The 22,272-nt window shown below is 44.8% G+C and overlaps 1 protein-coding gene across 4 annotated transcripts; it reads left to right on the top strand.

Moving 5' to 3' along the window:
* The first annotated feature begins 3,415 nt into the window (after window positions 1-3,415).
* Trnau1ap (tRNA selenocysteine 1 associated protein 1) lies at window positions 3,416-22,053 on the top strand. Of its 4 annotated transcripts, XM_090335440.1 has the most exons (9): window positions 3,418-3,549; window positions 3,967-4,064; window positions 7,752-7,851; window positions 8,458-8,510; window positions 10,485-10,616; window positions 14,820-14,939; window positions 18,683-18,845; window positions 19,238-19,271; window positions 21,795-22,053. In XM_090335440.1, the coding sequence occupies exons 1-9, from the start codon at window positions 3,523-3,525 to the stop codon at window positions 21,929-21,931; spliced, it is 864 nt and encodes a 287-aa protein (XP_090191566.1). In that variant the 5' UTR covers window positions 3,418-3,522; the 3' UTR covers window positions 21,932-22,053. The 4 variants fall into 4 exon arrangements, with proteins under 4 accessions (XP_090191567.1, XP_090191566.1, XP_090191569.1 ...); XM_090335441.1 differs by lacking the exon at window positions 14,820-14,939 and having other exon boundaries at window positions 3,416-3,549; XM_090335443.1 differs by lacking the exons at window positions 3,418-3,549; window positions 3,967-4,064 and adding an exon at window positions 8,226-8,372 and having other exon boundaries at window positions 7,779-7,851.
* Window positions 22,054-22,272: the final 219 nt, after the last annotated feature.

Here is a 22,272-nt window from a genome sequence, read left to right as displayed (position 1 = left end):
GTGTGTGTGTATGTGTTGATACTTGAATTCAGAATAGCTATGTACTCTCTTAGCTTTTTTGCTCCAGGCTGTCACTCTGTCACATGAGCCACTCTATTTTCTGGCTTTTACTAGTTAATTGGAGATAAATGTCTCAGATTTGTCTGTTAGGGTTTACTTTGAACCTCAATTCTCAATCTCTAGACTAGGATTACTAGTGTAAGCTACTAGTACCTGCCCCTCCCCGAGTGTGCCACTAACACACCTGGCTTAACATTTTAGTAATGCTTCAAATATTGTTTTCATATATTCTTTCTACTGTATGCTATCTTCCTCCAACAAATGTCTGTTTGGATATTTACTAGTTTTTCTTTTTTTTGGGGGGGGGGCATAGGGTTTGAACTTTGGACCTGGCTCTGTCCCTGAGCTCTTTAGGTCAGCCCTTCCATTTTTTAGTGATTAATTGGAAATAAGAATCTCATGGCTTTGTAATGCCCAGGCTGGCTTTTGAGCTGGGATTCTCAGATCTCAGCCTTCTGATTAGCTAGGATTATAGGCGTGAGCCACCGTGCCCAGCTAATTTTTCTTTTTAACATGTTAATAGGTTAGAAATTGTGTGTTTTTATGTTGGGGATGGAGCTCAGGACACTTGTGTGCTAAATATGCCCCTCTCCTGAGCGCTACCTCTAGTCCCTTACATGCAATAAATGGCTTGTGTAATCTTCACAGTCCTTGAAGGTAGGAACTGCCATCAGGATACAAGACTATGAGAGTGAGAGTGACCTGCTTGAGGCCCAGAAGCCACCAAGTGCCTCTTCTGAATTCAGAAAGCTGAACCCTGGAGGAGCCTGTTTTCTTTCCCTCATTTCATCTAAGAATTGTAAAGCTCTGTGTTTTGTGTATAAGAAAACAGTACCAGGTACACGGTAGATGCTCTATGATCATCACTGTTGTGCTGACTGCTTTTCACCGTCTCCTTCTCCCTTGCTTTTTCTTTTTCCTCCATCCTTTCTCAACCTGGATTGGTTTCCCCAAAACACATGTAATCAGTATAATGGCTCAGGTAAAAACATTCATGAAGTCAAAGATGTGCTAACAAAAATTATAATCAAAAGATAGAGATGTGGGGCTGGGAGTTTGGCCTAGTGGTAGAGTGCTTGCCTAGTATGCACAAAGACCCGGCTTCAATTCCTCGATACCACATACATAGAAAAAGCCAGAAATGGTGCTGAGGCTCAGGTGGTAGAGCTCTAGCCTTGAGAAAGTCCAAGGACAGTGCTCAGGCCCTGAGCTCAAGCCCAGGACTGGCAAAAAAAAAAAAAAAAAGGAAAGCAGTGTCAGCATGTTACTTAGAAATAGATCTTAGATAAAAGATTTGGAAATAGCTGTGTAAAGAGTAAAGTTAGGATCAGGGTAAAGGATAATGCTTCATTTATGTCAAACTCAAATATTTTGATTTTTTGTAGATTTTTGAAACTTCATGAACATTTTCTTTGAAAACAAATTGAGGTATTAATTTGTTTGAGGCCAGCCCTGGCAGGAAAGTCTGAGATTCCAATTAACAACCCGAAAACCAGAAGTGGAGCTGTGGGGCTCAGGTACAGTGCCAGTTGAAGCCCCACAACTGACAAAAGTCTGGTGCCAGTGGCTCACACTTGTAATGCTAGCTACTCAAGAGGCTGCCATCTGAGGAGAGAGGTTCACAGATAGCTCCATCAGGGGACTCAGATCTCCAATTAAGCACCAAAAAAGTTAGAAGTAGAGCCTGTGGTTCAAGTGGTAGAGTCCTAGCCTTGAGCAAAAGAGCCCAGCAGCAGTGCCCAGTCTTTGTGGTCAAGTTCCAGCACTGGTGCACACAGCTTCCACAAAGCTGCATGCTAGTGGCTCCTGCCTGTAATTCTAGTTACTTAGGAGGCAAACATCTCAGGATCATGGTTTCAAGCCAGCCAATAAAAAGAGGTTCAGGGACTGCACCAAGGCCCTGAGTTCAAGTCCAGGACTGGCAAAAAAAAAATCCATATGTAAAATGTTAAACATATTTGCAACTGTAACTGCCATGCATTGGGTCCAGTGCATTCCCAGCTTTTTTTCCCCCCCTTCCAGCACTATGAAGTAAACAATCCTATTCAGTAGCTAAGGTTCACAGGTTAAATGACAAAACAATGAGCCAGAGTTCAAGCAGCCGAAGCTTGTCAGGTGTGAACTGATCAGCTACCTTAGAGCTCCCTGCAGCACTTCATCAGGTGTGCCACTCACAACAGAACACCTGGTTAGGAAGTGGTCACCGGTGTGACTGCTGAGGCCTGGGAACTCAGGATTAAATTAGTCCACTCCTTGTGGCCGAGGCAGATCACAATGACAGTCCCAGCTGTGAGGCTGGCTAGATGACATGTCCCTCTTGCCATAGAAAATAGGATTCAGGTGGAATGGGATTTGAGGTGAGGGGATAACGGAGTTGAGACCAAGGTGGATTCCCTTTAACTTCGTCCACCACAGGGCCATATAGACATAACTGCAGAATTCCATTCCAGCAGTCCAAAAAAAAATGAAAATAAATCTCATTTTCTAACTGGGCGCAGTGGCTCACACATGTACACATGTAATCCTAGCTACTCAGGAGGCTGAAATCTGAGGACCATGGTTCAAAGCCAGACCAGGCACTAAAAAAAAAAAAATCATTGACACTCATCTCCAATTAACTGCCAGAAAACAAGTGGCACTGTTGCTCAAGGGACAGGGATGACTGAGGCAGTAGTAAGGAAACAATGGCTGTCCATGGCCACAGCTAATGGAGTCCGATTTTCCAGCTCCTGGATGGGTCCTGTTTTGTTTTTATGTTGATCGTGGGGTCTGAACTCGGGGTCTGGGCACTGTCTCAGTTCTTTTGCTCAAGTCTACAGCTCTACCACTTCGCGCCACAGCGCCAAGAACAGTGCTCAGGCCCGAGTTCAGCCCCCAGGACTGGGTTCAATCCCAGTTTCCTGCCTGGCCTCAGATCTCAGCCTCCTGAGTTGTAAGCTTACAGGAGTGAATCGCCGACGATTCACTACTTTGACAGACTTCTTGTAACGGGCCTGTATATTTTTTCCTTTAGCCAGTTCATTTTTTATTCTCGGCGTGGTGTACACAGGGGTTACAGTTACATTCGCAAGGGAGTGAGCACAGGACTCCTTGAACAGCACCTCTCCCCACGTAGCTCTCCCGCCCCCCCCACACCCCTGTATATTGCTTTTCCAGTTGCATCTGTAGGTATTTAGATACTCACGCCAAGTTCTGTGGGCGAGAGAAAGTGAGAAACAGTCGAACGCCGCACCACCCCCGCCACGCACGCGCGCGACGCCACCCCGACCCCGCCCACCGCGAGCCGGAAGCCGGCGCCTGACCTCCCTGAAAGTCTGGAGCGGAGCGCCGGACGGGCTGGGCTCCTGGGCTTCCGAGCGTGCGCAGAAGACGTCGCCGGCGCGAGCTCCCGGGTGCTCAGCGCCGCGCGGACTGGCGCCTGCGCGCGCCGCCGAGCCCCGCAGGTCCCCGCCCGGGTGCGGGATGGCGGCCAGCCTCTGGATGGGAGACGTGAGTGAGGAGGAGGAGGAGGCGGTGGGGTCTCCGCGTCTGCGGGAGCGGACTCGAGCCGGTGGGGAGGGCGTGAGCTCGGAGGCGGTTCGGGTGACAGAAAAGCCCATCTGCGCCTCCGAGTGCAGGGCCTGGGTCGGGAGGCGAGATATTTCTGAGGAGATGGAGGGGCGTCGTGTGTTTCCAGGACTGGAGGGGCGTAAGGGGGCGAGTTTGGGGTGAGGGAGGTGGAGCTCGGATGGCTGGGCGGAGCCCGTGGCCCCGCCCAGGCCTCGCCGCGGCGCGCTACTGCCTGGGGGTGGGGGGAGAGGCGGAAAAGTAGGGGAGGAGGGCGCGGGGGGCGGGGGCGGGGGGGAGAACGGAGCCGAGCCCCGGATCTGGACGCCCGCCAAAGTCTCTGCTCTGCTTGTCCCTCAGCTGGAACCCTACATGGATGAGAACTTTATCTCCAGAGCCTTTGCCACCATGGGGGAGACCGTGATGAGCGTGAAGATTATCCGAAATCGCCTCACTGGGTACATCTCCCTTGTGACTGTCTCAGTTCTGCTTAATAGATGGTGTCAAAGTCGCATAAGCTTGCTGCCTGTCGCTCTGGCTTGCAATCCCTAGCTATTCAGGGAGCCTGGGATTTGAGGATCGCGGTTCGAAACCAATCCAGGCTGGAAAGTTCATGAGACTCATTTTCGATCAAACTGCAAAAAGCTTAAGGGGGTCAAAAAAGCTGTAAGGGAAGCTTAATAATTGCCTTAAAGGTTCATAACTATTAAACGCACAGCTATTAAATGCAAACCTATTTTTAATCTGTTTCAACCCGTTTCCAAACCTCTTCACGCCAGGCTGGGAATGTGGGCTTAGTGGTAGAGTGCTTGCCTAACATGCATGAAGCCCTGGGTTCGATTCCCCGGTGCCACACACACAGAAAAAGCTGGACTAGTGGCACTGTTGCTCAAGTGATAGAGTGCTAGCCTTGAGCACAGAGGCCACATTTCCTATCTCCTTCCTGCATGATTTTTTATACTTGTAGTTTTTAGTCTGATTTGGAAGACTATGCAAAAGAAACAGAATTAAAGTTAAGATGAGGTTACCTATAGTTATGTGATTAGTGTAACCAAACTAATTGCTTAGTATAAAAGTTTGTAAACCCAGTATTGTACTTGAGATCAGTTGGTCAGAAGTATCTAAAGGTATGGAACTGGATTTTCAAAAAATTTTAAATAATTTTAAGATATCTAAGGTGCCATTATGTTGTCCCCATATTTTTTTTTCATAAGTGAGTTGGTTTAATTTCAAGATGATACAGAATGCAGGAGTAGGCCGGGAGTTTGGCCTAGTGGTTAAAGTGCTTGCCTAGCATGCACGAAGACCCGGGTTCGATTCCTTGGTACCACATATACAAAAAAGCTGGAAGTGGTGCTGAGGCTCAAGTGGTAGAGCTCTAGCCTTGAGAAAGTCCAAGGACAGTGCTCAGGCCCTGAGCTCAAGCACAGGACTGGCAAAAAAAAAAAAAAAAAATGCAAAAGTAGAACGAAGAGCAGTCTCTGTCAGGAATCTAGGCTGGGTTTACTTTAATTTTACATCTGAGGTAGGAATGGCTGACACAATGGCTGACAAACTAGACTGAGCCACTGTAAGACTTTTTTTTTTTTTTTTAGTGCCTTTTTTTTTACTGTAGGACTTTTTTCTTTATTTTTTTTTTGGTTTGTTCGTGGTTAATTGGAGATAAGAGTCTCTGGTCCTTTTGTGCCCGGGCTGGCTTTGAACATTGATCCTCAGATCTCAGCCTCCTGAGTAGCTAGCATTACAGGTGTGAGCCACTGGCCCGGCTTGCTATTGTATTTTAAAGCTGTAATACACAGTGTAGTCACATTAAAATGGTGTGGAAAGTGGGTGCTGGTGGGTCAAGCTTGTAATCCTAGTGACTCAGGAGGCTGAGATGTAAGAATCATGATTGATAGCTAGCCCAGGAAGGAAAGTCTTATGAGACTCTTATCTCTCACCACCCGAAAACCTGAAGTGGTGCTGTAGCTCAAAGTGGTAGAACATTGGCCTTGAGTGACTAAAGCTCAAGGAGGGCAGGACCCAGGCCATCAGTTCAAGCCATACAACCTATCAAAAAAAAAAAAGGGGGGCCGGGAGTTTGGCCTAGCGGTTAAAGTGCTTGCCTAGCATGCACGAAGACCCGGGTTCGATTCCTTGGTACCACATATATAGAAAAAAGCCAGAAGTGGTGCTGAGGCTCAAGTGGTAGAGCTCTAGCCTTGAGAAAGTCCAAGGACAATGCTCAAGCCCTGAGCTCAAGCCCAGGACTGGCAAAAAAAAAAACAAAAACAAAAAAAAAAAAGACATGGAAGACCCATGTGTGCTTGAACCTCTCTCTCTCTCCCCCTCCCTCCCTCTTCCCCCCCCTCTTTCCCTCTCCCAGAATATAAGATCTTTTAGACTAATTCATCTTGAAAAGCAACATTAATATGTTGTTTGCCACAAGTGACATAAATTTTGTAAAATGAGAGTTTGTTTCTAGATTTTTGTGAAATTAACAGGAATCCAGATACATTAACAAAGTATCAGATAGGGGTCTACACACTGACATAAAGCATTATTAACACAGGTTATAGTATTGCATCCAGTAAATTGACTGGATAGGCAGGGAAGCTTGATATATTGAAGTGTCTCTTACACTTATCCCCAGCTTCACTGGTTCAGCTTGCTTTCTTAAACTGGGTGGCTTGCTTGTGTTGTCCATACTCAGTGAGGCTCCAGTGTCATGTTTTGAAAGCCCCTGGCAAGTCAGTCTTTCCCCTCCTTCCAAGGATTGATACGTCTCCCAGGAACTCCAAAAAGAGCTGTTGCAGATTCTGGAAATACATAAGCAAATCCTGTATCCCAAGTTACAAGTCTAGACCCTTTAGACCTTTTCACATAATGTACACTAAATAGTAATTTTTTTGGGGGGGAGTCATGGGCCTTGAACTCAGCCTGGACACTGTCCCTAAGCTCTTCAGCTCAGGGCTAGCCCTATACCACTTGAGCCACAGCGCCACTTCCGGTTTTCTGATAGTTAATTAGAGATGAGTCTCATGGACTTTTGTGCCCAGGCTGGCTTTGACCTGTGATTCTCAGATCTCAGCCTCCTGAAGTAGCTCCGATTACAGGCATGAACCACTGGTACCTGGTGAGACTTTTTTTAAAAATCAGTCCTGGGACTTGAACTCAGGGCCTGAGGACTGTCCTTGAGCTTTCTAAAGGCTAGCACTCTACCACTTGAACCCACAGCACGACTTCCAGCTTTTTCTATGCATGTGGTACCAAAGAATCAAACCTGGGTCTTCATGCATACTAGGCAAGCACTCTACCACTAAGCCAAACTCCTGGCCCTGTGTGTTTCCTTTTTTTTTCTTTTCTTTTTTTTTTTGGTCAGTCATGGGTCTTGAAATCGGCCTAGGCCCTGTCCCTGAGCTCTTTTTTTTTTTTGCCAGTCCTGGGCTTGGGCTCAGCATCTGAGCACTGTCCTTGGACTTTCTCAAGGCTAGAGCTCTGCCACTTGAGCCTCAGCACCACTTTCGGCTTTTTGCTATGGATGTGGTACCGAGGAATCGAACCCGGGTCTTCATGCATGCTAGGCAAGCGTTCTACCACTAGGCCAAACTCCCGGCCCTGTTCCTGAGCTCTTAATCTGAAGGCTATCACCCTACCTTTGAGCCAAGCCCCACTTCCCATTTTCTAGAGGTTAATTGGAGATAAGTCTCTGGTCCTTTTATGCCTGGGCTGGCTTTGAACCTTTATCCTCGTATCTCAGCCTCCTGAGTAGCTAGGATTACAGATGTGAGCCACCACACCCGGCTCCCATGTAAGTTTTTCTTAAGTGAAGTATGATAGAGAACAAAACCAATGTCAGCTCTGATAGGAAAACAATTTTCCTTTCATACTAAGGCTTATCTCAGTACCTTTTTTCCCCTTTGGTTCTCAGGCTTGAACTCAAGGCCTAAGTCTGTTCGTAACCTTTTGTGCTCAAGGATAGTGCTCTACCACTCGAGCCACAACTCCACTTGCAACCTTTGGCAGATACTTTTCTGCCAAATCTGGTTGTTAACTATGATTTTTAGATCTCAGCCTCCTGAGTAACTAGCATTACAGACATGAGCCATTGAAGCCCAGCTTATCTGAGTATCTTTAACCATTCTCTTTCTGTGTTTGCATTCCAGGATCCCAGCTGGCTACTGTTTTGTAGAATTCGCAGATTTGGCCACAGCTGAGAAGTGTTTGCATAAAATTAATGGGAAACCCCTTCCAGGAGCCACACCTGTAAGGATGTTTAGATAATGGTGATGTTGCCATTTTTATTGTCATTGAGTGCCACCATCCACTGACTCCCTACTGGATACTTCATTTTATTTAATCCTGTAACAGCTGGTACAGTAGACATTGCTATCTTTGACAGACAGGTAAGGAAGCTCAGGGAAATGAAATAACTTGCTCAAGGCAACACAGGTAGTAAGTGACAGAGCCAAGATTCAGAAGACTGGTTGCCTTGGAAACCCATGCTTTTCCCACTCCTCATCACTGCCTCCTGTGACAGAAGACTTGAAACTCTAGGTCTTTTGCCTGGTTGAGAAGCTAGAACAGGCTGGCAGCACGAGAACACTTCTCAAGAGAGTTACATTCTGCTCTTCCAACAGTTACTTAGCTTACAGCTCACCAGCTGGCACACCTGGGCTCATAGAACCATGGAGCTGGCAGTGCCCTTAATGGTCATCCGTGCAACCCCCTCATTTTATACAGGAGGAAAGGCTGAGGCTTAGAGAGGGTGAGATGTTTTGGCCAAGGTAATTTATTTCAGTTTTTTTCAAATATTGTTTGATTCTTGAAACACCTTTCTCTGTTTTAGTTTGTCTGTCTTTAAATTTCCAGGCAAAACGGTTTAAACTGAACTATGCCACTTACGGGAAACAACCAGATAACAGGTAAGTAAGTACAGAGCAGCCCCAAAGCTTTAGGCCCCACAGCATGTCTAGACAGAGATGTAGGGAGCAGAGTTTGTCTGTGTTTTACCTCTCCTAAGAAAGACGTGTCCCTCAGCTGGGCACGGTAGCTCACGCCTGTAATCCTAGCTACTCAGGGTAATGCCCAGGCTGAGTTCAAGCCCCATGACCCCCCCCCCAAAAAAAAGACATACCTCACTTCCCCATGGGTTCACCTTTCTGGGGTGTGTTGTGTCAAAGCCATGTGTTTTCTGGACTTGGTTCCTTCCCTAGCAACAAAAGATAATTACCATTTCAGGTTGCTATTTGAAATTTGTGTGTATGAGAGTTTGCCAATATTCTTACTCAGCCTTTCTGCCTACAGCTAGCACTTTGGTTATGTCTCTAGTTCCAGTTCTGACTTTTCCTGGTTAACTGGGTTTGTTACCTGAGTTACTTTCAAACCTTGATTCTCAGATCTCAGCTCCTGAGTACCCTGGATTATAGGTGTGAGCCACTGGTGCCCAGTGTATTTAAAATTTTTGAAAATATATCTATAGATATATACCAGAAGCTTTAAAAAGCTTTGTACAGGACTGGAGGGTATCATGGCTCATATCCATAACCTTAACTACTCTGAAGATTTCGGAAAATTATGATATGTGGTCAACCTGGGCAGAAAATTCTTGAGACATCTATCTAGATAATAATAAAAAAAAATCTGGGTGCAGTGGTATGGGCCTATATTATGTGGAAGGCATAAAGCAAGGGTCAGTTCTTAAACTTTAAAAAGGTGAGAATATGGCTCAGGTTAGTAGTGCATTGCCTGACAAGTTGAAAGCCTTGAGTTCAAATCCAGGAATTAAAATAAAAAGGGCCGAGATGTAGTTCAGTGGTAGAGTGAGTGCTTGTCTCATATATACAAAACTCTGAGCTCAATCACCAGTTCCACTGGGAGTGGGAGGCAGATGGGGAGCAGGAGTGGTAGTCCATACTTATGTAAGCATTAGCAAGGTGAAGGGGATTCCCAATTCAGATCACCTGGGCTACAAGTGAGACCTAGTCTTAGAAAACCAAGAAAGGGGCCAGGGCCTAGTGGTAGAGTATCTGCCTAGCATGCACAAAGCCCTGGGTTTGATTCCTGGGTACCACATACACAGAAAGGCGGGAAGTGGCACTGTGGCTCACGTGGTAGAGTGCTAGCCTTCAGAAAGTCCAAGGACAGTGCTCAGGTCCTAAGTTCAAGCTTCAGGACTGACAAAAAAGAAAAGGAGAGAGAGAGAGGAGAGAAAAAAGAGAAAACCAAGAAAAAAGATTGGGGAGGGAAAGCTGGGAATGTGGCTTAGTGGTAGAGTGCTTGCCTAGCATACATGAAGCCCTGGATTCAATTCCTTACTACCAAATAAACAGAAAGTGGAGCTGTAGTTCAAGTAATAGAGCAGTAGCTTTGAACACAAAAGCTCAGGGACTGAGCTTACCCAGGCCTGAGTTTAAGCCTCAGGACCCACACCAGAAACAATATTAACAACAAAAAAAACCCCCGAGTCTTTAAAAACAACATTTTGTGGTGTTTGTGTATGTGTTGATACGAAAGCATAAACTCAGGGTCTGGGTGCTGTCTCTTTGGTTCTTCACTCTATATTTTCACTCTACTGCTTGAGCCACAGCTCCACTTCCCACCTTCTCAATAGCTAGGAGTATAGGTGTGAGCCACTGGCATCTGAACACATTTTGTCTTTTTAGTCTTTCAGGTCTGTTCCTCTGTTCCATCTCCATGTATTCATGTAATATTTGAAGCCAAACAGACTTTTTCCTTCTCCTAGAACTATAATGAAACAAGTTAAACCTAGACGAGAAAAAGCCAGGTTAAATGGACAAATCAAATGGGAGTGTTTCCTGGAGATTTTTACCTGCAGTGTGCCCAGAGTTCTTCAAAGCAGGGCCTGACCTTTGTCCCTGACTGTTCTCTCCCCTCAGCCCTGAGTACTCCCTCTTTGTAGGGGACCTGACCCCAGATGTGGATGATGGCATGCTGTATGAATTCTTCGTCAAAGTCTACCCCTCCTGTCGGGGAGGCAAGGTGGTTTTGGACCAGACAGGCGTGTCTAAGTAAGGCCTCCTATGTTACTGATGTCCACTGTGTTAGACATCTTTGTTCTCTCCTGGGGGGAGTCAATACAGAGAGATGGGAGCACTGGGCTCATCACAGGCTCTGGAGCCCACCTGCCACATGTAAATCCGAACTCCCATTACTAGAAAAGGGATTGTGTTCCTGATTGTGTTTCTCATCTATAGAAGGGGCCAAAAGTACCTTTCTTAGGATTGATATAGGGATTAAAGGATATAAATTACTCACATAGGGGCTGGGAATGTGGCTTAGTGGTAGAGTACTTGCCTAACATGCATGAAGTCCTGGGTTCAATTCCTTAGTACCACAGAAAAAGCCAAAGGTATGGGACCGAGAGTTTGACCTAGTGGTAGAATGTTTGCCTAGCATACACAAAGACAGGTTTGATTCTTTGGTACCATATACATAGAAAAAGCCGGAAGTGGTGCTGTGGCTCAAGGATAGAGTTCTAGCCTTGAGAAAACCTAAGGACAGTGCTCAGGCCTTGAGCTCAAGCCCAGGACTGGAAGAAAAAGAGAAAAAAAAAAAGCCAAAGGTGGCGCTGTGGCTTCAGTGGTAGAGTGCTAGCCTTGAGCAAAGAGAAGCTCAGGGACAGTGCTCAGGCCCTGGGTGTAAGCCCCAGGACTGGCAAAAATGCTACTCACATAAGAAATTGCTTATTGGTGTGTGCTTTTAAACTTTATTATTGTTAACTGAACCTTAGTTTTTCCATCTCAAATATGGAAAAGCCAAGCTGAGTATGATGGTGCACATCTTTCATCTCAGCAGTTTAGAGGCTGACACTGGAAGATTGTAAGTTCAAAGGCCAGCCTATCTCAAAAAAAAAAAGGGAGAAAAAACTTTAAGGAAGTTTCATGTTTTAGTGGTTTAAGGAGTTTGTTTCCTCTTCTTTCCTTCCTTTTATTGTGCTAGAAATTGAACCTAGAGGCCGGGAGTTTAGCCTTTTGGTAGAGTGCTTGCCTAGCATGCACGAAGACCCGTGTTCAATTCCTTGGTACCACATACATAGGAAAAGCCAGAAGTGGTGCTGAGGCTCAAGTGGTAGAGTTCTTGCCTTGAGAAAAATCCAAGGACAGTGCTCAGGCCCTGAGCTTAAGCCCAGGACTGGCAAAAAAAAAAAAAAAAAAAGAAAGAAATTGAACCTAGAGGGCTAAGAGTATGACCTAGTGGTAGAGCGCTTCTCTAGCATGCATGAAGAACTGGGTTCCATCCCTTGGTTATCACATACACAGAAAAAGCTGGAAGTGGCACTGTGGCTCAAAGTGGTAGAGTTCCAGCCTTGAGCAAAAGAGCTTGGGGAGAAGGCCCAGACCCTGAGTTCAAGCTCCATGACCAACCAAAAAAAAAAAAAAATTGAAACTGGGCACCAGTAGCTCATGCTTATAATACTAGCTACTCAGCAGGCTGAGATCTGATGATCGTGGTTCAATGCCAGCCAGGGCACAAAAAGTCTTGAGAGTTTTTTTGTTGTTGTTGGTCATGAGGCCTGATCTCTGGGCCTGGGGTTGTCTTTGAGCTCTTCAGCTCAAGGCCAGTGCTCTACTTTTTGAGCCAAAGCGCCAGTTCTGGTTTTCTGGTGATTATTTGGAGTCTCATGGTCTTTTGTGCCTGGACTGGCTTTGAACTTTGATACTGAGATCTCAGCCTCCGGAGTAGCTAAAATTACAGGCATAAGCCACCAGTGCCAGGCTTGGCTCATAAGACTCTCATCTCCAATTAACTGCCATAAAACTGGAAGTGGCACAAGTGGTAGAGGGCTTGCCATGAGCTGAAGAGCTCAGGGATAGTGACCAGGCCCAGAGTTCACGTCCCACAACCAACCCCCTCCCCAAGAAAAAAATTTGAACCTAGAGCCTTATACATGTTAGGCAAGAATTATGCGGTTCCCCTAGCCTCAAAAAAGACTCATTTTTGACCATCATAGTAATTATAAGCTCAGACTTTGGAAGTCTGACAGATGTGGATTTTAATGTATCACTTTGGACATGTTATCAAACCTCTACCTTTATGCACTTGTTGGATGAGAAAACCATTAAAAAAAAAAACAAACTCAGTACAGTGCTTGACAAGTAAGTTTGCTTTATTACTTTATTCCCCAGCTAGAATATGACCTCAAGAGAACAAGAGTTGGATCTATTTGTGACTTCTGAATCCCATGCCTGATGCCTTGATGCCCTGCAGGGCAGACCAGGCAGCTTGAAAATATTTACAAACTTCAACTGTTGCTACTACTGCTACATCACAACAGTGATCATGATTTGTTACTTCCCAGCAGCTTGGGAGAGAAGGAACTCCTTAAGTGAAAGCATGAAAAATGAAGTGGGAATTCCACAGGGTCCTAGCGTCTCATGCCTGTGATTCTAGTTATTCAGGAGGCTAAGATCTTAGGGCTGAGGTTCAAAGCCAGTCCGGGCAGAAAAGTTCATGAATGTCATTATCCTGAATTAATTTCCACAAAGCTAGAAGTACAGATCCAGTTCAAGTGATATTGTACCAGCTTTCATTGAAAAAGCCAAGCAAGACTTCAAGGTTCTGATTAGGTTCAAGCCTCAATACCAGCATAAAAGTGGGGAAGAAGGGCTGGGAATGTGGCTTGGTGGTAGAGTGCTTACCTACCATGCATAAATCCCTGGACTCAGTTCCTAAATACCACATAAACAGAAAAGGCCAAAAGTAGCTCTGTGGTCAAGTGGTAGAGCTCAGAAACAATGCCCAGGCCCTAAATTCAAGCCCCAGGACTGGCAAACAAAAACCTGGCACCTATAATCCTAGCTACTTAAGAAGCTGAAATCTGAGGATCACAGTTTGAGGACAACCTGGGCAGGAAAGTCTGAGAATCTTATCTCCAACAAACCATCCAAAAGCAGGAAGTGAAAGTTATGGCTCAAGTAGTAGAGCACTGACCTTGAGTGAAATAGTTAAGGGAGAGTGCTGGCCCGGAAGGGAAAAAGAAAACAAATTCCTACACAGCAACCTGGGTAAGGGAGTCTCGTCCTAATTTAAAAGTCACAAAAGCTTTTGTCACACTTGGTGCCTAAACCTTTCTAGAGCCACTTAGCCAGCACACCATGCCTTTCTCTACGTCTCTGATTTGGAGTGAGTACAACCATTTGTCCCTGGGAGGACAGCTTTGGGAAAACATTTTGGTCCTCTGGTACAGAGAAACTCTACTGGGCGTGACTCCCAGCCCTCTGAGCATTGACCTTGAGTGAAATAGTCAAGGGAGAGTGCTAGCCCAGAAGGAAAAAGAAAAATTCCTACACAGCACCCTGGATAAGGGAGGCTGGTCATAAAAGTCACAAAAGCTTTTGTCACACTTGGTGCCTAACCGTTGCTAGAGCCACCTGCCACCTTAATGGCTCACACCTTAGTGCAATATAGTCCACATTGACCACTGACTGACTATCTACAAGGGCTTTTTAAAAAGTGTTTTGTTGTTGTTTATAAATGTTATTGTGTGATATTGCTTTTTTAAAGGATCATATGCATGTTTTGTGCATGAGTAGTAGTTGATTTGATATTCTTGTTAAATTACTGTATTATATAATTGGTATGTGTTTGTATATATGTATATATAATTATCTAAATTTAATATAACACATAAGCTGTAATAAACAGTTTGTTGTATTGCTAAAAAAGAAAAAAGTGAGCAAGGTAGCTCAGACCTGTAATCCTAGCTACTCTCGAGGCTGAGATCTGAGGATCAAGGTTAAAAGCCAGCATGGACACAAAAGGACCTGAGACTCTTATCTCCAGTGAACCTCTAGAAAATGGGAAGTGGGGCTTGACTCAAGGGTAGGGTGGTAGCCTTGAGCTAAAGAGCTCGGGGACAATGCCCAGGCCCAGGGGTAGAGTGATAGCCTTGAACTGAACAGCTCAAGGACAGCATTCAGGCCAAGTTCAAGTCCCATGACCCACAAAATAATAATAATAATAATAATAGAAAACAAAGAAATTCCTACTGTTTCAGGATGGTTCAGTGCATGCATCCCACCCTTCCCTGTGTAAATGCCTTCTGGATGGGATTCATCTTTTTCTATAGTTAGGTGGACTCTCCCTTCTCAACCCCTTCTCCTTTTCACATTCCTACCCACCTTCTTGCCCTTCCCTTTTTCTCCAAGCCTCCTTCTTAGACTTTATCACACTTGTGATCTAAATAGCATGTTGGGGTTTTTTTCCTGCAGGGGTTATGGTTTTGTGAAATTCACAGATGAATTGGAACAGAAGCGAGCCCTGACGGAGTGCCAGGGAGCAGTAGGACTGGGGTCTAAACCTGTGCGGCTGAGTGTGGCCATCCCAAAAGCGTGAGTCCTGCAAAGTCCTGGACTTACCAGGGCAGACAAACCCAAGAGACTCTTATGTTGAATTAATCATTGAAAAGCTGGAAGTGGAACTATGGTTCAAGCAATAGAGCACCAAAAAGTTTAAGGGACAGCACCCAAATCCTGAGTTCAAGCCCTAGTACTGATACAAAAATAAAATGAAACAACTGTGGCCAGCTGTAGTGGCGCACACCTCAAATCCTAGCAATTCGAAGGCTGAGTGCGAAGAATCATGAGTTGGAGGCCAGCCTGGGCTACATTGAAAGCCCCTGTCTCAAAACAAAGGGACTTTAATTTCTGAGTTTCCCTCTAATCTTCATATATATTCATTGTTTTTGCATAGGAACTGTACAAGTTGATTTACATGGTGGGTTTTATTTTATTTAGATGGTACTAGAGATTGAGCTCAGGACTTTGTTCTTGCTAGGGAAGTTCTCTGTGTCTTTAGTTAGGTCCTAGTTCTTTTTGCTTTATTTATCAGATAGGGTTTTTGCCTGGGTTTGGCATCAAACCTAGCACCAGCTATATCTTTTTTTATTCATCTTCCTTGTTCCTTTCCTCTCACTTTCCCTTTCTTTTTCCTTCCTTTTAAGTGTTAGAAATTGAACCTAGGGTCTATGCTCATTTATTTCGATTACAAAAATAATGTGCTGGGTGCCAGTGACTTATGTCTGTAAACCTAGCTACTGAGATCTGAGCATCACAGTTCAAAGCCAGCCTGGGCACTAAAGTCTGTGAGGGTCTTTATCTCCAATTAACCACCAGAAAACTCGAAGTGGCACTGTGGCTCAAAGTAGTAGAGCACTAGCCTTGAGCTGAAGAGCTCAGGGACAGTGCCCACGCCCAGAGTTCAAGCCCTAAATCCGACAAAAAAAAAGTAAGTAATAATAATAGAACCAGGCACCAGTGGCTCACACCTGTAATCCCAGTTACTCAGGATGTTGACATTTAAGCATTGCAGTTCAAAGCCAGCTCTGGCAGAAAAGTTTGTGTGAGACTCTTATTTTTACTAAACTACCAGAAGCCAAAAGTAGAGCTGTGGCTTAAGTGGTAGAAAGCTGTGGCCTTGAGAAAGACCCAGGACCTGCATATACAGTTACTCAAATAATGTTTATGCTGGGCATTGGTGGCTCATGCCTGTAATCCTAACTATTCAGGAGGCCGAGATCTGACCATTGAGGTTAGAAGCCAGCCTGGTCAGAAAAACACAAGACTCATCTCTTTCCTCCAGTTGACCAACAAAAAGCTGAATTTACGAGGTGAGATTCAAGGGATAGAACACCAACATGATCAATAGAAGTGGAGTTAAGGCCTTAGTGGTGAAGCACTAGCATTGAGTATAAGCCTCAGTACCAGCACAAATTTTTTTTTAAAAAAACAGTGTTCATTATAGTGCCAAGTGTGGACAGCACATATCTGTGATACAGACACTTGGGACATGGAAAGAGGATCTAAGTTAAAGTATACAGCCTGGGCTCCACCGAGACTGTTTCAAAAACAAAGCAAAAAAGCAGTAATGTTTTTTCTTTTAAGTCATTATATATGCTTTCTCATACAATTGCACAGCATTATCACCTATCAGTGGGGTGCTGGGTACTAAGCCAGGGCCTTGAGAGCACTCAGCATGCTACCACTGGCTACACCCAAGCTAAGATTTTCTTTTTAAGTTTGTTCATGCGTTTGTCCAGCAGTTCCTCTCATGCTGGCCATTTTGTTATGGTTGTATGACTGCTTGTTCAGTCGTTAGCCTGTGAAGGCCCTTCCCTTGATGAGATTACAGCTGTAACAGGACCCCTTTGGTAAGGAGGTACTCCCCCATTGCATCTATTCCTTATTGAATATTTTGTCAGGAATGGTGGCTGTTTCTAGGACGATGCCAACAGCCCAGAGTGAGAGTGAGCCGGTAGGTACCCTCTGGGGAACACCTGCACTAGCTGTGTGTAAAGAAATCACAAAAGTAGGGGCAAATGTCTGAAGGACAAAAAAAACCAGATGTAAAAAAAACCCAGGGAGTCTGTACCTCAGTTACTGAACATGGTAAGAGAGTGGCGCTGCCCCTTGGAATCATAAAAGGGGAGTTGAAGTGAATATTGGGAGTATCCTAGTCAGTGCTGGGCCTTTGCCTGCAGCCTTGACTGAAATTCCCTGGGGAGGTTACTGCTTCAGGCTGTTTGCAGCCAATCAAAAGTTGAATCTACCTTACAACTCTGCCTGAGTCCTGCTCACCAAGCAGGCATTGAACTTGCAAGGAACTTAGAGCTCTTTCTGGTATGGAGTGTTTGCAATTTCTGGAATGGGGGTTAATTGATTTATAGATGGATGGATTATCTTTAGTTGTACAAAGGGGTTTCAATTCCACAGGTAATTTTGATGATCTTCAGCTTCTGCTTATAGCTGGGTTTCCTGTCTAGCTCTCTGTAAAGATGTTCTTTTATACTTGTGAGGACCACGTACTCCACTCCATGGGATTCTTAGGACGTTGTATGCCATCCAGAAGTGGTGTGGGCTCAGCCTCTCCTGTCACCTAGAGGACACTCTCAGGCTACTGGAAGTACAGTGACTGGAAGAAAGTCCATTGCCCTGTCCTGATTTGTGTGCCATTCTTATGATTCCTCTCATAAGCTTCAGTCTTTGAAAGCTGTGGATCCTTTGTGAGCTTGACATTGTCTTTGGTTGGGAATGGCTAAGGCCACTGAATTGAGAATGCTTTCCTGTAGCTTGGGCCTTAGCCCTGACCAGTGACTGCAGGATATAAAATATTGATGAGATATGAGTTGTTAGGCAGATGCTGTATTTGAGAGTGTGATATTGGGACCATAAATCTTGGCATTAAATCTGGCTCCGGTCTTAGACATTGCATTGGGCACATAACTTAGTAAACTCAGTTTACTCATCTGTAATAATGGGAATTAATAAACAATACCTTGGATGTTGGGCTGTGCAGAGTGAAAATAGGTAACTGTCTGTGAAAAATAAGTGCTACAAATCTCAGCTAATGATGGACACAAAGCCTTAAGTAAATGATACCTATCACTGACATGTACCTCAGTGGTTGAGCTTGTGCTTAGCATGTGCAAGGCCCTGGGTTCCATCCTTAGTACCCAAGACAAAAGAACATCACTACAGTGATGATGTTAATCCTCTCGGAATGCCGGTCATGCTTTTGGTGGGGAAAGTAATCAGATATGTCATAGTTTGAAATGTTTGGATCATTGTAAATCCAGATTCTGTAGGTATGTTTTTCTGGGATTTTGCAGCTGGCAGAGAAAATAGCATCTCAAGATGTTGAGTAAGGAGAACAATAATTCCTTATGAGGGATAAACCTATTAAAAGCTTAAACCAGCTTGCTTGTAATTTTAGCAAAAAAGGAAACAGGCAGGAGAATTGCAGGTTCAAGGCCAGCATGAGCTACATAGCAAGACCTTGTCTCAAAAACAACAAAAAGCTTTTATTTTTATTGTAAAGGCCTGGATACTGGAAAAAGACTGCCTGGGTTTGAGTATCTTATTATTAATTACCTGTGTGCATCTAGACCACAGACCAATAACTTACCCTCTCTATATACTCAGTTTCCTTGTTTATGAAATTACAACACTGATTGCAGGGCTGTTTTGAGGATAAAATGAAATATATCTTCATAAAGACTTAGAACAGTGGCTGACCACACAGGAAATGTTATAGGCATGTCTGTTTACATTTGCCTATTTTTGTTTCTTCATTTAAGGAGCCGTGTAAAACCAGTGGAATATAGTCAGATGTATAGTTACAGCTACAATCAGTATTACCAGCAGTATCAGAACTACTATGCCCAGTGGGGCTACGACCAGAACACAGGCAGCTACAGCTACAGCTACCCCCAGTATGGCTATACACAGAGCACCATGCAGGTAATTGCACTTGGGCATCTCTGGTATTTTGGTGGATGGGTTCCCTCTGGAGAATGGTCCTTTTCCAGAATGGAGGGACTTAGGCTTCAGATAAACAAGAAAACTAAAATAATCCTGTTCTTCTTAAGCCTCATGACTGATCAAAAAAGAAAAAGACAGAGCTCAGGGACAGTCCCTAGGCCCTGAATTTAAGCCGTAGGACTTCTCTTTCTCTCCTCCCTCCCTCCCTCCCACCATTATAACTTGACTTAGTGGCTCACACCTGTAAACTCAGCATTTCAGAGGCAAAGGCAGAAGGACTGGGACTTGAGGCAAGCCAGAGCCATATAAGAGACCTTGTTTGAAAGAAATAGAGAACACATCCCTCATTCACCTCTCTTGTCTCTTGACAGACTTATGAAGAAGTTGGAGATGATGCATTGGAAGGTAAGAGTTGGTTCATTGATGTCATTCCTATTAGCTGTTAGCAAGTGACACCGGTAGACAGTGCTGCACCTTTAGCTAGATGCTAAGAAATCAATGCAAGGTAACTTTTCTCTGGAGGAACTCACACATTACTGAGCTCTGACATTAGCAAGATCCTCCCTAGAGTACAAAGGATCTAGGGAAGAGACTCACCTCAGGAGGTGGGTTTTCCAAAATGACTCTGGCTTACGCTTCTCAAGTTCATACAATCTACTTTTTTTCTTCTTTTTTTTTTTTTTTTTTTTTTGCCCCCAGTAATGGGGCTTGAACTCAGGGCCTAAGCACTGTCCTTGGACATTCTTAAGGCTAGCGCTCTACCAGTTGAACCGCAGCACTGCTCACTTCTGGGTATTTCTGTGTATGTGGTACCAACAAATCAAACCCAGGGCTTTATGCATGCAAGCCAGGCACTCTACTACTAGGCCATGCTCCTGGCCCAGAATTTATTTATTTATTTTTTTTATTTTGTATTTTAATTTGCACTGTTTGTGTTTTCTTGTCATTTTTTTAGTCCTGGTGATTGAATTGAGGCCTCACTGCCAATTGAGCTATGCCCCCAGTCCTGACTTTTGTTGTTGCCTTTTTGTGCCAGACTGTGGCTTAAACTCAGTGCTTGGGCATTCCTTTATTTTTTTTTACTCATAGCTAATATTCTGCCACTTGGGTCACAGCTCCCCTTCCAGTTCTTTGCTGGTTAATTGGTGATGAGTGTCATAAACTTTCCTGCCCTGGCTTGGCTTCAGACCATGGTCCTCTCATCTCAGCCCTCTGAATAGTTAGGATTAGACATAAGGCACCTGTGGTTTCTTTCCTTCTTTTTTTTTTTTTTTTTGGTCTGTTGTGGGGCTTGAACTCAGCTTCAATGCTGTCCCTGAGCTCTTCAGCTCTAGGCTAGGGCTTTACTGCTTTGGGCCATAATACCACTTCTGGTTTTCTGGCGGTTGGAGATAAGAGTCTCACAAATGGCCAGGAGTTTGGTAGAGTACTTACCTAGCATGCATGAAGCCCAGAGTTTGATTCCTTGGTACCACATATACAGAAAAAAAGCCAGAAGTGGTGCTGTGGCTCAAGTGGTAGAGTGCTAGCCTTGAAAAAGCCCAAGGACAGTACTTTTGTCCTGAGTTCAAGCCCAAAGACTGGCCAAAAAAAAAAAAAAGAGTAAAGAGTCTCACGGCCGTTCTTTTGTGTCAGGGTGGGCTTTGGACCTGGATCCTCACCTCTCAATCTTCCTGAGTAGCTAAGATTGCAGGCATGAGACAGTGGCACCCAGCCACCTGCAGTTTGTTTCTGAGACAAGATGTTGCTGTATATCTCAGATGGCCTGTCACAATCCTGCCTGTGTGCAGGAGTATAGCTCAAGTGATAGAGTTCCTGCTTAGTAAGTGTAAGTCCAAAGCTAGTTTTTTTTGTTTTTTTTTTAATGTCAGTTGTGGGACTTGCTCTTCAGCTCACGGTTATGGCCCTACCCCCCGGGCCTAGGCATTGAGGTCTTCAGCTCAAGCCTACTGCTCAATCCCTGGAGTCACTCTGCCACTTCCAGTTTTCTACTGGTTAATTGGAGAGAAGGGTCTGAGTCTAGCCGGGCATGGTGGCTCATACTTGTAACCTAGCTACTCGGGATCATGGTCCAAAGCCAGCCTGGGCACTAAAGAACATGAGACTTTTTTTTTTTTTTTTTTGCCAGTCCTGGGCTTGGGCGCAGGGCCGGAGCACTGTCCTTGGACTTTCTCAAGGCTAGCACTCTACCACTTGAGCCTCAGCACCACTTCTGGCTTTTTGCTACGTATGTGGGATACCGAGGAATGGAACCTGGGTCTTCGTGCATGCTAGGCAAGCACTAGGCCAAATTCCTGGCACTGAATATGAGACTCTTTATCTCTAATTAATCACTAGAAAATGGGAAAGTGGCTCAAGGGTTAGGGCAGTAGACTTGAGCTGAAGAGCTCTAGGACAGTGCCCACGCCCAGGAGTAGGACAGTAGCCTTGAGCTGGAGAGGTCAGGGATTGCACCCAGGCCTAAGTTCAAGCCCCATAACCCACCAAAAAAAAAAAAAAGTCTTTAATGAGCCTGCTGGGTTTGAAACGCCACCCTCAGATCTCAGCTTCCTGAGTAGTTAGGATTACATGGTTGAGCTGCTGTGCCCCAGCTATTTTTTAGTAAAGCCCTAAACAATCTGATTTGGGGCTGGGAGGTTAGCTTAGCCTATTGGTAGAATGCTTGCCTAGCATGAAGACTTACGTTTGATACCACATACAGAGAAAAAGCCAGAAGTGGTTCTATGACTCAAGTGGTAGAGTGCTAGGACAGTGCCCAGGCCCCTGAGTTCAGTCCCCAGGACAGGCAAAAAAAAAAAAAAATCCCAGGCTTATGTGATGATCTGAAGCAGGTATCATAACTTTACTGTTGAAGGATAGCTCTTTATCCTTACCCTTTGACAGTATACAGTGCTTCCTCCCCTAATAAGCCTTCATCTCCCTTCCCAGATCCCATGCCACAACTGGATGTGACAGAGGCCAACAAAGAATTCATGGAGCAGAGTGAGGAGCTGTATGATGCACTTATGGACTGTCACTGGCAGCCATTAGACACTGTGTCCTCAGAGATCCCTGCACTGCTGTAGCTGGGACAAGGACAAAGCTTGGCGGACTGTTAGCAACTATACACCTTTTTAGATTGTCTACATTTTTACTTTTGGAAATGATTTATTACAATTAAACTGTGATGAGCATTTCTGCAACCCTGCTGCCATCTGGTAGACCTGTTTGTGGAAACCATAGGACCAACTGTGAAATAAGGCAGAAAAGCAAAGGACTAGGCCCAGCTTATCACTATAACTCCACCCTCAACAGACAAGAGCATCATGTCCCAGAAACAGAGTGGAATGGCCTAAAGCCAAAGATATCGCCATATACAAGGCCTGGTGAGTTGGAACTAGCTTGGAATCCTAACCCAACTTGATCT

The sequence above is a fragment of the Megascapheus bottae genome, chromosome 6, assembly GCF_031878675.1.
Source record: "Megascapheus bottae isolate mThoBot1 chromosome 6, mThoBot2.hap1, whole genome shotgun sequence".
Lineage (NCBI taxonomy): Eukaryota > Metazoa > Chordata > Mammalia > Rodentia > Geomyidae > Megascapheus > Megascapheus bottae.
The sequence above is the reverse complement of the archived record's forward strand: the minus strand, read 5'-3'. Positions and strand labels throughout refer to the sequence as shown.